At 39.7% G+C, this 15,102-nt stretch overlaps 1 protein-coding gene across 1 annotated transcript in view; it reads left to right on the top strand.

Moving 5' to 3' along the window:
- LOC116696925 (fibroblast growth factor receptor-like 1) overlaps nucleotides 1-14,597 on the top strand; it is a 69,472-nt gene extending 54,875 nt beyond the window's left edge. Inside the window, exons 4-8 of the mRNA XM_032528187.1 lie at nucleotides 3,185-3,262; nucleotides 6,788-7,087; nucleotides 9,236-9,408; nucleotides 9,514-9,694; nucleotides 10,214-14,597. Coding sequence (XP_032384078.1) covers nucleotides 3,185-3,262; nucleotides 6,788-7,087; nucleotides 9,236-9,408; nucleotides 9,514-9,694; nucleotides 10,214-10,629 — 1,148 coding nt within the window. The 3' untranslated portion in view covers nucleotides 10,630-14,597. The remainder of the gene's footprint in view (nucleotides 1-3,184; nucleotides 3,263-6,787; nucleotides 7,088-9,235; nucleotides 9,409-9,513; nucleotides 9,695-10,213) is intronic.
- Nucleotides 14,598-15,102: the final 505 nt, after the last annotated feature.

The following is a 15,102-nucleotide window of genomic DNA, read 5'->3' as shown; positions in this document are numbered from 1 at the left end:
ATTAAACATTAAAGAAATGAACAACCATTTAAAGAAAGTCAACATCTAAAGAAAGGTCTTCAGCCTTTATTTAAAAGAATTGAGAGTTGCAGTGGACCTGCAGTTTTCTGGGAGTTTGTTCCATATATGTGGAGCATAGAAACTGAATACTGCTTCCCCATGTTTAATTCTGACTCAAGGTGAAACATCTGGGACAAGAGCAAAGACGAGAAAAACATTAATCAGACTCATGTGGTCCAAAAGCATACACTACATGTATATATTTAATTTTTTAACGTAACTGGACAAGGACATGTATGGATTTCCCAATAAGAAATGTTTGGCCCTGATTCCGATCTGAGTCTTTCAATTTTGGGTATCTGCCAAATACCAAATCAGATTCAATGAAATACTTAAAGTTACCTCCAAAAAATATTGGGTATATAAGCCTAAATCATTGATAATATACATAAAATATCAAGTGGGAGAATGTGACATGATCAGATAGAGAGGTATCACTCTGTTGGAACTACAGAAACACTCACAAGCATCTTTGGTTGTGTATTTTGCAAATCTCAGTGTGTGTTTGTGTGTGTGTGTGTGTGTGTGTGTGTGTGTGTGTGTGTGTGTGTGTGTGTGTGTGTGTGTGTGTGTGTGTGTGAGGATTTGTTGTTGTAATCACCAGCTAAAGTATCTGGCTGAACATTAGAAGGTGGAACGGGATCAGAAGAAAACCTTTTGTTTATTGAAAACAGCTGAAGCGGGGAGGGAATATGTTTTCGAGTGTATGTGTTCAGCTTGAACCGAACAGTGAAACATTAAAACTACCCCCCCACACAACTTTGCACACATAACAGAAATGAAGAAAAATGTGAAATGGACTCTGCTGGCGGAACCTGTTGATGAACCCTGGATGTCCAATATGCTGACAGTCGAGTTCCATTTGCAGGTTTCACACTGAACAATACTTTAACAGTTTAACTCAGGACAAGACGGTATAAAAAAACAACAACATACGTAATGGCTTTTTCAGCAGTGTTCAAGAGTCTGGTGTTAATAACGCCAATAACACTACTAGTAAGACCACACACATTCAGTTTGTTCTCTGAACATCTTTGGATGAAAGCTTCCTCTTCAATTCATGAGTGAAATGATAATGGAGGAGTCAGCTGGTTGTCTGTGCAACATCACGTGTTATTAGATGTTCTGTTGCCTGTTGCTGATACGCCTCCGCCTACAGATATGTTTTACATTTTTGATATACTTTAATACTTTGCATGTATGGCTGCACTGTATGTACAGGCAAAGCAGTCCAGCCCCCCCTCTGTGAGTTGGTCCATAGGAGTTCTGCCAAGTAAGGTTTACTGTCTCGTACCAGGCCTGGGGGAGGGTTCGCTAGCTTTTAAGAGTGCTAAACCAGAACCCCAAGCCGCTCAGCTTCAAACGCACTGCCCTTTCTCAGAACACGCCATGCATGTGGCAAGAGGGGGGGATGAAGGGAGATTCAAAGGGAAGGAAGGAGGACACCTCAAGTTACCACTTAGTTAAATAACGCCAGAACGCACGCACCTGCACATACACTGAATAACCATACAGGAATTCATATCACACACAAGATACACACAAACACATGCAGAGCCTGCCTGCATGCTATTAATACCAGCCCTGAGGATGCAGGTCATACCTTGTATTTGCATTTCAAATGTGTATTTCACTCCATTACCCAAATAGTGATGCTTTAAAGACATTTGGCGCTGCATTAAACACTCTGAGCTTTAAGGTGGTCTTCTGAAATCCACACACAGATCCGTATATATGTACCAACATGCGCGATAAACATATCCATTTACAATTACGCATTCACTCTCAAGTATTTTCTGCAGGTGGTCCAAGGCTGTTTGGTTCATTTCTTTCTTTCCATCACTACCATCAGGTTTTCGTTGAAGCTTCAAGTTCAAGCCAAGTTAACTCCCCCCCCCCCCCCCCCCCCCCCCCCCCACGTGTTTGACAGACCTGATATTGCACTGTATCAGCTCTCCCTACCTCCCTGTTAAAGGGCCCCTCGTATACATTGGTTCCATCTTGAAGTGGTTCCTAGCAAAAAGTTTCAGACAGATGTTTGTATCTTTTTGATAATCAATGTGGGAAGACATGCTGAGGGACGGAAACTGATACACCAGCGTGAGAGTAAAGCAATATGATACTGTGGAGTATGATATAGGCAACTACAGTATGATGGTACTCAAAAATAGTATTTGTTCTTTGGACCATTTCCTTTTTCCCTGAAAGGTAGTATGTGGAACATTTTTAAAAATAAAATAAAAACATTTTAGGGCACAAATTTTAGGGTGAGGAATAGAGGCATGTAAGGAGATTTTTTTCATTATTTCACAGCTTTCATCACCAGTGAGTTGCAGTAGCAACCAGACTCTGGCTCAGGCACACTAGAGGGCAAACAGATCATGCTATTTGTCATTTGGTTTTCTGGTAAGAAATGCAAAGCTGGTCCAGTGCTGAACTATTTGAAATGCATGATGGGGTGTTGAGGGCAGAGTCATGGATGGAAAGTAAGTTTTAGAAATCCAGAAGTGAGTTCTTTTCTGTAAGTTATGACACGTCAGTCTCACCTTTCTACCTGACTTCCCACAGCTTTTCTTAACACTATGTTTTTACACTTTTACTGTTGGAGGGTTTTACTTAAAACAACCTGTATATTCTAAATATTTTTAAATGTTAAAGTGATAACTGTGATGCTTGTGCGTAACCACCTCTCTAACTTGTAAAAATATGCATCCAATTTGTGAGAGCAGCACTGATATCTAGAATTTGTGTTCTACAAACCATCATACATCACGACCCCAAAGCAAAACAGCTGCTTCTAATAAAGCATCTGTCAGATGCTAATAGAAAACAGAAAAAAAATTATCCTTCTAAATAATCCATCCTAACTACCATGCACTTGTGAGGTTTTATAGTGTCTTCTTTTATTACCACATATACCCAACTGAGCAATGGATTAATGTTTATTGTACTTGGAGTAACAACTGGGTGTAGAAAATGTGACTTCATCAAGACAATTCAGCACAGACAATTGTCAAAATTGACAAAAATCAGAGCTTGCAATGCTGTATATTACTCATGATCAATAATTCAGAAGTTGTTGCTTCACTAATTATGCTTCTTGTCTACTTCTCTATGTCAACAGATGACTCCAGTTCAAGAGGTGGAGCAGGGACGGCTAATGGTGACTCTGACCACGCCCCAGAGCTGGCCGGGAAACTGGGTAACCACTCACAGCTTCTTTAATCGCATTACTACATGCATACAAGCATTAGACGGAAGCCTAGACGTGACACTTAAGATAGCTGAGAGTGTGTAACATTTCAAAAAGTACAGTAGCAGATTGTGCAATAAACACCTTGCACATTGTCAGAGGGGAGAAGGTGAGGCCCACACACAGACACACAAATACACAATCATCAGGGTGGTTGTTTGCTCAGATAATTGGCTCTGACAGAGTGGAGAGCAGTCTATTTGTGTGAGGTGTGATTTGGCGGGACACATTCCTTCCTCCCAAGTCTCCCCGGTCCCCCTGTCATGTAACCTAACCCTCCTTTCTTTGCTTTTGTTATCCTTTTATCCAACTCTCTTTCCTTCCCCTTCTCCCTCTCTTCTCTCTCTCTCTCCGTCATAAATGTCCATGCACACTCACACTTAAATGTCAACAAACATTAACTCTCTTTGTTTTTCATACACATTCTTTCTCTTTATTTATTTGCCTCTTTCTGCTCACACACAACCAAACATGCACACTCACTGCTTTAGTTAAGGCCGGCGTTCAAACCGAATTTAGCTCTGCATGAAAAAACACAGCGTCCTTATTTATTGGAATGAGGCCTGTCTGACGACGCAGTGTCTCTGACACACTGTCCGATCAAAGGCGGTCAGTCGGAGGGTTAGCAGTATTTTTACACTGTAAAGTGTGGTGTTGAAGTGGCCCCTGAGACCCAGAACAAGCCTGCCCTTTCACCCGTTCTGGCTCTCACCTTCTCCTTTCTTCCCTTACTCTATCACAGCTCCCTTAGCTTGCCCTTGCTATTCTTTTTGCTCTGTTTTTCTTTCTTGTTATCTCTTACCTTTCTTGATCTCTTTGTTCTCAATCTCCATTTTTTTCGTGTTTTAGCAATTTGTCAGTCTGTCTGTATGTATGTGCTCACCTTGATTTTAACTTTGCTCTTTCTCTGTCCATCTGTTTTCCCCTTAATTACTGTTTGATTTGGTTCGGCTAAGACAATATAAATCAGTTAATTTAAGTAGCCCTTTGCAGTACTAGTTTGTTCTTTTTCCAGTCTCATCAGCTGCACTTTGCCTTGGCTCTTTCCTCCTCTTCTCAATTAATTTTAGTCTAAGCCAGTGCAGAATAATTTAATTTATCATCAAAGTTGGACATTGCCAAAACATTAAACTACAGTATTAATCACTTGTCTTATATTTATTCTCCACTATGTTAGATCTATTGACTCAGTCTGAGCACGGTTCAGCTGTAGTCCAGTAGCTTTTCTCAGACCGGGTGTGGGAGTGGGGGAGAGTATGTTTGTTCTGTCATCCTGCCCAGCTTCCTGTCGTTCAGCAGAGAACTATATTCCACTGACTGATCTAGCCGTAGTGAAATCTCCACATTTTAGCGCGCAAGCCCGTCACATAATTCTTCCCCTTGTTTGTTTACTCAGAGCTAGAATAATAACTGTGTCCAAAGAAAGAGGCACAATTGCAGTAGTTTCAGGGTGAATTATCTCCCCGGTTGATGGCTGTAAAATCAACCGCTCCAGTGAATAATTTCCTCTCCTTCCTCCCTACTGGATAGTGCTTTTTTGCTTTCACATGCTTGCTAATTCTTTTGTTTTTTTAAAAGGGATGTTTGTGTATGAATAGATGCATGGGATTCGGTTTGGTTAAGTGAATGTCATAAGGAGAAATATGTTACTTTGAATGACTGCATGGTCAGTCACGCAACTGTGTGGAGGGATGGGGATGTTTGAATAGGTGTATTGGGTTAACTGGCCATTTTATGGTTTGTAGGATAGGATTTGCATGCATGATGGATGTTTGGTGTAATGCTAAGTCACTGTCTGGCTTTTTATGACTTGTGCATGGATATGCATTCATGAGTGGATATTTGCAGTGATGTTACATAGATGTCTAGCAGGTTTTACTGTGTGATCTCATAGATGCATGATTTAAGGCCAAATATGTGGCTTTTTAAGAGCAGCAAAGGCATACAACCCTGGGGCCAGAGGTACAGAATCCGTGGAAAATAAGGAATATGGTGTGTTTACGTATTTGTGTAAAGTACTGTTTCTGCCTAAAAGGAAGTTTTTCCTCGCCACTGTCGCACTGTTGCTTGCTCTGGAGGAAACTACTAGAACTGTTGGGTCCTTGTAAATTTTGGAGTGTGGTCTGTAAAGTGTCTTGAGATAACTCTTGTTATGAATTGATACTATAAATAAAATTGAATTGAAAATTGAATTGAATTGTTTATGCATGTGTTTGTGGTTCCCGGTCATGTGAGTCTTTTGTGTCAGAGAGAAGAGGAAGTGATTCAAACATTTTCTTAAACAAACAATTAGGTTTATTACAGCAAATTAGGTTGTATATACTGAGAGGCACGCTGCCATATGATGTTATAGCACAACATGGAATTCTTGGCACTGCCTGTAGCGATGACCTCAGCCTGTCGGACGCTCCTTACACAGCAAGAAAAACGTGCATCTTACCAAGTCACACATTCAATCCTAAAAATTCAATTTTTTGCAGATTGAGCTGATTCAATTGTTTCCTAATTCATTTTCTTGTTTAACAGTTTGTGGAAAAAGATGTCAGTACATTGTAACAAAAAGATTTTTTCACACCAGACATCAATTTGTTGTCAAAGGTTACACACCTGTGCACAGTATTCATGGGACGGAACATGAATTTGTTATCACATTAGTTGCTGCAGATGTCTGCATGCATAAACAGGGGTTTAACCAATAAAATGTCAGATTGAGCAACAAGGAAACAACAACACACAGTTCAAAAAGCCAAACAAACATGCAACAAGAGAGTTTAGAACAGCTCCAGAGAAGCTTTTGGAGAATGCAAAGTGCTCCATCCTGACATCTGGAGGAAATTTAATGTATGTATATCCAAACTGTAGTTCTCATTCTCTACTTTCATACTTATTTAAAAGAGATAGAAAAATAATGTGAATTTTATCTAATATAAAGGTAAAGTTGGTATTTTCCATTCCCAAATAGGTATGAGGTGGACAGTACTGTTGATTAGCTGTAGGGCTTTAAGAGTAAAAATGCAAAGAAAACCTTAAAGATGAGAGAGTAGATATGGTTACTTTACTGGAGGTAAAGAGATAGCTCAGAACCCTCCCTTTGTGCCTAGGTCTCTTCAGATTACGTAGCATTGATAGCGCTTTACTTCTCATAAAAGACTCTTATAATACTCTTTGCCCAATCTGTTCTCTTTCCACTGGTTTGAAGAACAGATCACTGCTTGTAAATATAAAACTTCTTCATGAGCCGTTTATCTCTTCTATGTAATAACTTCCTTTGTTCACTCCTTTTCTTTTTTTCTATCTGTGGCTTACTGAGAGTGAGAAAAATGTTATTTATCTTTTCAAATTTGCATTTTGAGTTTTATCCAAAGCAACATTAAGCCCCCATATTCAACCAGCAGCCAATAGCAAAACACTTGTTTTCCAATACTAGATCTCTTTCTAATTACAGTTGCAATTCTCCCTTTTCTTCACTTACAGTACGTCCACGTTTCACCCAGCCGTCAAAGATGAGGAAGCGCGTCATCGCTCGTCCAGTGGGCAGCTCAGTGCGTCTGAAGTGTACAGCGAGCGGTAATCCTCGCCCCGACATTGTCTGGCTCAAGGACAGTCGGCCGCTGGTGGATGAGGACGCTGAAGGAGGAGGAGAAGGGGAAGGAAAGAAGAAGAAGTGGACTCTGAGTCTAAAGAACCTGATGCCAAAGCACAGCGGGAAGTACACCTGCCACGTGTCCAACAGAGCAGGAGAGATCAACGCCACCTACAAAGTGGAAGTCATACGTGAGTCGCTAATTAACTGGATGCTCAACCTCAAATAGATAAATCAGTTATCAAAGTTTTTTTCTTTGATTAAAATTGGTTGAAGCTTACTGTTAGGAAGAACCTGCCCAGTTGAATTGTCCCATCCCAGCACAACAGTAAAAATCAATGCCACCTCCACATGTTCCACCAACCTCCATAAAATAGCAGAGAATTTCCATACAAGGATAAAATAAGCGGTAATGCTTATATATATATATATATATATATATATATATATCTCCTGAACAAAATTATAAACGCAACACTTTTGTTTTTGCCCTCATTTTTCATGAGCTGAACTCAAAGAACTACAGTATAGTGTTCACAAAACTGTCTAAATCAGTGCTAGTGAACACTTTTCCTTTGGCGAGATAATCCATCCACCTCGTAGGTGTGGCATATCAAGATGCTGATTAGACAGCATGATTATTGCACAGGTGGGCCTTAGGCTGGCCACAATAAAAGACCACTCTAAAATGTGCAGTTTTACCGAAAACCAGTCCGTATCTGGTGTTATGGTGAGTATTAGGTGTAGGGGTAGTGTTATGGATACGGATTAAAATATTTGAACAGGGTATCAACCAAAATGTTAAAATTATTTTTATTCATTGTGGCTGGTTGCAAAGTAGAGCCACAGTGGCCACATCCATCAGTGTGCTGGCCAATGAGTTGCACCAAGTTTAAATGTTTAAAATAGCTTTTAAAAGCCTCCTTTTACTTCAGTGGAATTTATTGATCACCACCAGCCCTGTCAGCAAACACCAGTCAAGAGAGGAATGTTGAGCAAGTTTTTCAGTCTGGAAAGTGAGCCAACTGCAATTTCCTAAAAAAGGTCTAGTCTAAAAAAGGTCTAGTTTTACTGTTTAGTGCCGAATGTGTGTTATGATGATTTGTGAGTGTTTTCTGATGTATTATCTTGTTGGAAGGCTACAAAAGCTGTTTTGACGCTGGATGATTTAATGTTAAGCTGTTTGGTCGAGCTGAATTTGTTAGAATCTGACTGTGATAGCTCAGACCAGCTCCTCGCTTTACTCGCCACATCTGTTGTACATTAAAGTACAGCTGTAGTCTTTCCTGAAGACACAAACACACACACACACACACACACACACACACACATACACACACACACAGGAAGGAAAGTCAAACCACTGCTCACTTATGTAAAATGTGACATTTTCTCTCTCAGTAGAGATTCACTCAGATGTCATTCATGGCTGGGAAAATTGGGGGAAAAAGGAGTACCAGACAGAAACTCAGTAAAGCTCTCACAAAACATATATAATCCATAAGTAGAGATAATAGAGTGTAGTAAATATGATCATTTATCTAGTTGGCATTGGTTTGCACATGCTTGATGAGCACTTAGAACATCCATTTTAAAGCTGGGATTAAAATGATTTTGAGATACATTAAATGCTTGTTACCCCTGCACCATTTGGCATCCCTCTTGATCATTGCCTTACAGCGTTAAAGAAAAATGAATGTCCAAAGATTTTACGCAACTTTTTTAAAAACTTTTCTTTCCATATGTTAGCTGCGTTCTGGCAATGATGTGGGTCTTTTGCATTTCATTGTAGGTAGCCATGCTTACCAGATGTCATACATTAGCATATTTATGGTTTAAATAATTTAATTTATAGCACCCTGAGTCCTTAGGAAATCCTGTGTCTGTAACACTGCAAATGCATTAGAAGCAACAAAGAAAAGGAAGCTAGCAATGCAAAGTCTTCTTAGAGTCTTAAACATATTTTGAAAGTGAAATACACCTGCAAGTTAATTTTGTTGGGTTACGTTCTTGTGAGATCGTTTTAACAGATACTAAAAAGACATTCGATAGTCTCTGGCAGGTGTGTTTATTCTGCTGTATAAACTGAGAAAGAAAAGGCAGGAGCTGAAGATAAGGGATCTGTTTGTGTACCTTCAGCAGAGAGAGGGGATGTGGTGCTGAATACAGCAAATACTGTTCAAATAATGCTTGCAAACCATATCATATTCTCTCAGGGTTGTTGGGTTTACAAAGTTCACAACATACAGCAATCAAGCTATTTCTTCTATTGACACTTTGAACTGAAATAAAATGTAACAGCTTTATCATTCTGTGTATGTGTTTGTCTCTTTCTTCAGAGCGTACCAACTCCAAACCAATTCTGACTGGCACTCACCCTGTCAACACCACCGTGGACTACGGAGGAACCACATCTTTCCAGTGTAAAGTCCGCAGCGATGTCAAGCCGGTTATTCAGTGGCTTAAAAGAGTCGAACTTGGTGATGAGAACAAATTTAACTCCACCATAGAGGTAAAAACAAACACACTGCTACATGTAAACACGGATCTCTGAGGCAAATTAACTAGTAGGATTTGACTGAACTGATCAATAAACGTTTTATGATTTTATTCAAAGGTTGGAGACCACCGCTTTGTGGTCCTGCCTACAGGGGAGGTTTGGTCGCGTCCTGACGGATCCTACCTTAACAAGCTGCTAATAACCAGAGCCAAGGAGGAGGATGCCGGCATGTACATCTGCCTTGGAGCCAATACTATGGGCTACAGCTTCAGGAGTGCCTACTTGACTGTGCTACCAGGTTAGACGACAAAATGTAGAGAAGCTAACATACATACACACACACAAACAAAGAGTGCTAAATGATCCAATGTAATTATCTCTCTGGTTATATATTCAAGAGATTTATATACTTGACCAGCAGGTTTGATTGGAGGCAGTTAATCGATATAGTTGTTTTGCTACTGGTGCAGGTGCTAATACCAGTTTCTCTGTTAACAGTCAATCCAATGTAGCGCTGCGGGGGGACTAACGGTTAGCCAATCAGCTTCACGGGCAGGACTACCACTGTTATCAAGCTGTTGCTATTCAAGCCTTGCCAAGCATTCTCAATATTGCACAACATCATATTTGTCCACTCTTATAGGCCCGGCTTAAAATTACATTGGAGTCAGGCAGATATGTTCGGATAGAGAAAATTGAACCTCCCTACCCCATGCAAATTGTTAAGAGTGAAGGCAATGTCAGACTAAAGATGGAAATGGAGTGTAATGAGTCTTCCGTCATATTTTTTGACATATTTCCTCTTGCTCTTTTGCAGATCTGAAGCCCCAAAACAACGTTGTCCTCACAGCAACATCCCCGAGCCTCCCTTGGCCCGTCATTATTGGAATACCAGCAGGAGTTGCCTTCATCTTAGGCACTGCCCTCCTCTGGTTCTGCCAATCAAAACGAAGCTGCTCCTCTTCACCTTCCTCTGCTCTTCCACCTGCCCAGCGTCCACCGGCAGCCAGTCGTGACCGTGCAGGCCCAGCGCTGCATTCTCAAACGGCCAACGGAGATAAAGATTGTCTTTCATATGAAGACTACGTTGCCCAGCAGCAGTTGCTCTTAGCTCAGGGAGGTGGATTGGTTCCCAAGGTCTACCCGAAGATCTACACGGATATACACACACACACACATTCTCACGTAGACGGGAAAGTGCACCAGCACCAGCACATTCACTACCAGTGTTAGCATGCTTTGGTGTTTCACATTCAATTGTTACATGAGCATGTCCCTGTGCATGCAGACTTATTCACAACAGTCCATACTAGCTGCTGACATACACTGCAATGAACAAGGAAAGCCACACACAAGACACTTTGCCGATTCATATTCAGAAACATGGAGTTACGCAACTGCTGCATTCTGCTGCAGCCACGTTATTGTGTAAACACACTTATTCAAGACACAAACAATGAAGAATGTAAAGAAAGATCTGTATCTGTATTTTTAGCCAACCCAGTGAAATCTATGAGAGAAAAATCCCAAAACATGTTTTATTCAAAGCTCTTGTTATATACAAATCTTTTCTGTAGATTTTTCAATCTCTTATTTTTTTGCTCATAGGCTTCAGTGAAGTAACAATACACTGCAGTTTCAAGGTAACTTTATCTGTTCTTTAACTTTGAACACAATCACAACCTCCTCAATAACGGTCAAAACAGCTCATCCAAAACTATAGCTACTCGTGTATGTAGTGAAAGACAGTTAGATAATATTTAGCACGCTACTTCATCCTGGGTAATCTATAAAGAACAATTTTGCATGTATGTAATGTAATAGCTTTATTTCAGAGTATATTTCAGGCATCAGCCCAACTGAGCCATTAGAAACATAAACTAAGGCAAACTCCCACTATATCAATACCCTCTGCAAGGATGAGGGCTGCTAGGTTTTGCTTCTGCTGGGCCGCCAAACGTTATGAGAAAGGTCCAGCTGCTGTCAGGGTACTGTGTGAAAAAGAGTGGATGACAACTGGGTTGCATGGATTTCGCGTTGTACAATGTTTATAGCAGGCAGTTGTAGAATCAATCATTAGATCTCCACTCCACTGACCATTTCCGCCCCTTAAAGGTGACATGGTGCTCTTTGGATGCTTTTATATGGACCTTAGTGGTCCCCTAATACCATATCTAAAGACTATTTCCCAAAATTCAGCCTTGGTGCAGAATTACAGCCACTAGAGCCAGTCCCACAATGAGCTTTCCTTAGGATGTGCCATTTCTGATTGAGCTATTGAGGAGGAGATGGCGGGGGCTTGACCAACGGCCCCTTTGCTCGTTTGAAAGCCATGATGTCGCTCTCTCATGGGTGCAAATTCTCTGGGCAGGCAAAGCAGAGAAAGGGGAGGTAACCTGGAATTCCAGCTCGGCTCATCTGAGCTTTCATTTTCTCAAAGGTGGAGCAGGATACCCAGGGCTCGGTTTACACCTATCACCCTTTCTAGCCACTGGAAGACCATAGGCAGGCTGGGGGAACACATATTAATAATAAAAAACCTCATAAAGTGAAATTTTCATGCCATGGGACCTTTAAGTTCCTGGAGCAAATTGACATTTCTTGTTTTGCGTTGTAGCCTTTTCAGCTTTGTTTGGTGCTTGCTGAGAAGAGAGGGATGAAGGATTTCAGTTCTTCTGATGTCAACACCTCTTAAACCAACAGCGCAAAGGGATCATCAACAATGCCTCAGTGTAAAATAGTGCCTTATGAGAATTTTGTACAGATTTGGTGGATGACTGTTGGATCATTGGATATGTCACAGACTCTTGTTAATCTGTTATGAGATTCAAAGGGGCTTAAAAGAGAGGAACTTCAGCGCTTCAACTTAAAGTCCACAACTCTTCGTCTCAAAGCACCTCACACTATGACCTCAAGTGTAATGGAACAGGCTTTGCATGTGCTCTGTTCTCCACACATGGTTTGCCACAAAGCAAAGGGACTCATCTATTGTCTCTTGTTTTTATCTGAAGAGGAAATGTTTTGGACATAGGGCTGCCTTCAAACCTGCAGTTTAGATGCTAAAAAGGTTAAATAATGGTATGCAGATTAAACTAAAACAGATACCAATATCACAAAAATGTAGAGCTATATATATGCTCCAGAACCTTGCGCTGATTACTACAGCAGTACATAAACTGGTCTCTGTGCTGTACAATGGCAATTCATTATAATAATTCCTTGATACATTTAAAGATATGACTGGGAAATTGGGTTTTGTCTTTCGATTCACTCGTCTGCAGATTATTGAAAACAACTGATTGACATCCTTAAGACTTGTTTTCAATAATGACATCTACAAATCTGTTTTAAATGCATTTACAGGTGGGTTATAAGTATTTCATGCTATTTGATTACAATTCAGTCTCATGTTAAGGCCCTTTAAAAGCCCCTACCCAACAATGTTACACCTCCACACATGTTTTCATTCCTTTTGGCTTTTTTCTTGTGTGTGTTCTCTTGTTTCTTGGTTTGTTGTATTGTATTTGAATGACTGTTAGTTGTTCTTTTTCTCTCATTGTATCACTGTATTTATGCTTTCACTGCTCCTGGTAGGTGACCCAAACTTCATTAGAAACCAGCTTCAAAACAACAGCAGACTTTCTTTGGCTCGCTCAGGTCTCCATCTTGTTGTTCTTGTGTGTGCTCATAAATCTGACCACTATATTAAAACTGTGTAAAATGATATGCTAAGATAAGATTTAAATTTCAGCTGCTTTACAATACAGCACTCTCTGAACGACACACTTAACGTTTTCAGTTGAAACAGAGCGGTGACTTTGACTTTTCCAAAGATGTTTAAAAATAAAAGAAATATATATTTGAAATATAAAAAAAAATGTAAACAAAAATAAAGCTTGTCATGTAGTTTATTGCACAAGTGAGTATCTCTTTGCAGACCTTTTTCAGGACAAAAACAGTGAGACGGGAAGTGATGTATTATAATTAACTTTAGTTACACATGTGGACGTTCTTAATCATGCATTTTTGCACACAAATCTTTAAACTCAAGTAGTAAAATGAACAAATATACACATTGAAATTTCTTATATGCCCATTTTTTATAAAACTCACTGGTATGTTATCATTGTCCTGAAACGCTTTGAAATTAAGTCCTGTTCAGGCGTTTAGTTTCTTTCTTTGCTTTCATTTTGTTTCAAACCTGTGAAGTCCTTTGTATTATTTCACTACTGAATGACAAGACTTTTAAGAAGTTGTAGGCTATAAAACATTCAGGCTTCAGATATACAGTATGATTCTTGTTCATCGTTCCAGCATAGTTCCCTCTCTCCTTACCTGTATAACAACTAAACAACATACAGTATAACATTAAAATTATTAAATGTTAAAGTACATCAGAACAGCAAGAATAAGGATGTATCAAAATGATTTTCCTTACTAAAGCCTTTAACTGAAGATAGGTCTTCTTCCTGTGTAATATTCTTTGTCCTTCCATCTTCTGTATTTAAAAACATCTGTTGAAAAAGTCACCCTGAGCAGCTTGAGTTTATTCTTTAATTGTAAAGTTTTTCTTTCAATGTTGGAGGGGTGGAAATGTTTCCAAACCGTGACATTTTCCACAATTAATGCTCTGTTTTTCTGTGAAAAACTGTTGTCAGATCAGTTAACTTTTTCACTCATTTCATTCATTCATTTCACACATTTCAAACCTCAAGTTGTATTGTATTAAAGCTAATGGACTGCCAGTAGACAGACTGTGTATGTGCACTTACCACAAGCATGTACATGGAATGACATTAGTGTTGAAACTATAGTAAGTGGTAGATAATTTAGAGAGAATACTTTGGACCACAAAGTAGGTCTAGCAACACATTGGCCCACTAAACATTGTAAATTGTCTCAAGATTCAAAAAGAAAGTGTCTTTCTAATTTATTTTCTTTTAAACGTGTTTTTCATATAATTGGGCATTATACTGCATGAGTGGATTTTGTGTTATGGTAGTAATGTAAGCTATGAAGCAAATACCATGTTCATGTCATTGTAATATACTGTATTTATACATGCTGACGGAATATACAAAATTTTATCGATTATCTTGGTATAGACAATCTTGTACAGTCATTGTCATTTAGGTTAAAAGTTAGTTTTCTCCAATTGTAATCATTGTATTGGTGCCATTAAAAGAAAAGGTAAATATATGGATTATTTATTGTCTTTGTTCTTAAAATGTAATCTAACCAAGCGAGATGATACATTTTGACAGTATCTGTAAGACAAGATGTTTATCTCTGAGCATCTGTCAACCAATTTTCTGCCTCTCTCTGTCACATCACAGAAAGACATTCCAGTCCAGCACAATACCTCACAGTACCATGGGACTGTCTTTAAACGAACGTCCTCTAAATAATTGCAGCCCTTCGATTGTGAGAGCTGCAGTCGGCATTTCATCTGTCAACGTGTCCGTCTGGGTGGATGACAGATGGACAAGCAGTGCGTGCAGATGGAGGGTGTGAAGGCCTGGCATCTCTCTCTCCCTCTCTGACTCATTTAGGGGAAGAAGATCGTGAAAGAAAACCACTGTTGAAAGGATGGGGCACTGGGCAGGACGTGTGAACAGAATAAGATGATAATAGACAACTTAAAAAGATATTCTGCATATGCGTCAGGTTTTCAGCCACATGTTTTTTTCTGCCTTTGCTTGGTGT

Source organism: Etheostoma spectabile, chromosome 10 (assembly GCF_008692095.1).
Source record: "Etheostoma spectabile isolate EspeVRDwgs_2016 chromosome 10, UIUC_Espe_1.0, whole genome shotgun sequence".
Classification (NCBI taxonomy): domain Eukaryota; kingdom Metazoa; phylum Chordata; class Actinopteri; order Perciformes; family Percidae; genus Etheostoma; species Etheostoma spectabile.
The sequence above is the reverse complement of the archived record's forward strand: the minus strand, read 5'-3'. Positions and strand labels throughout refer to the sequence as shown.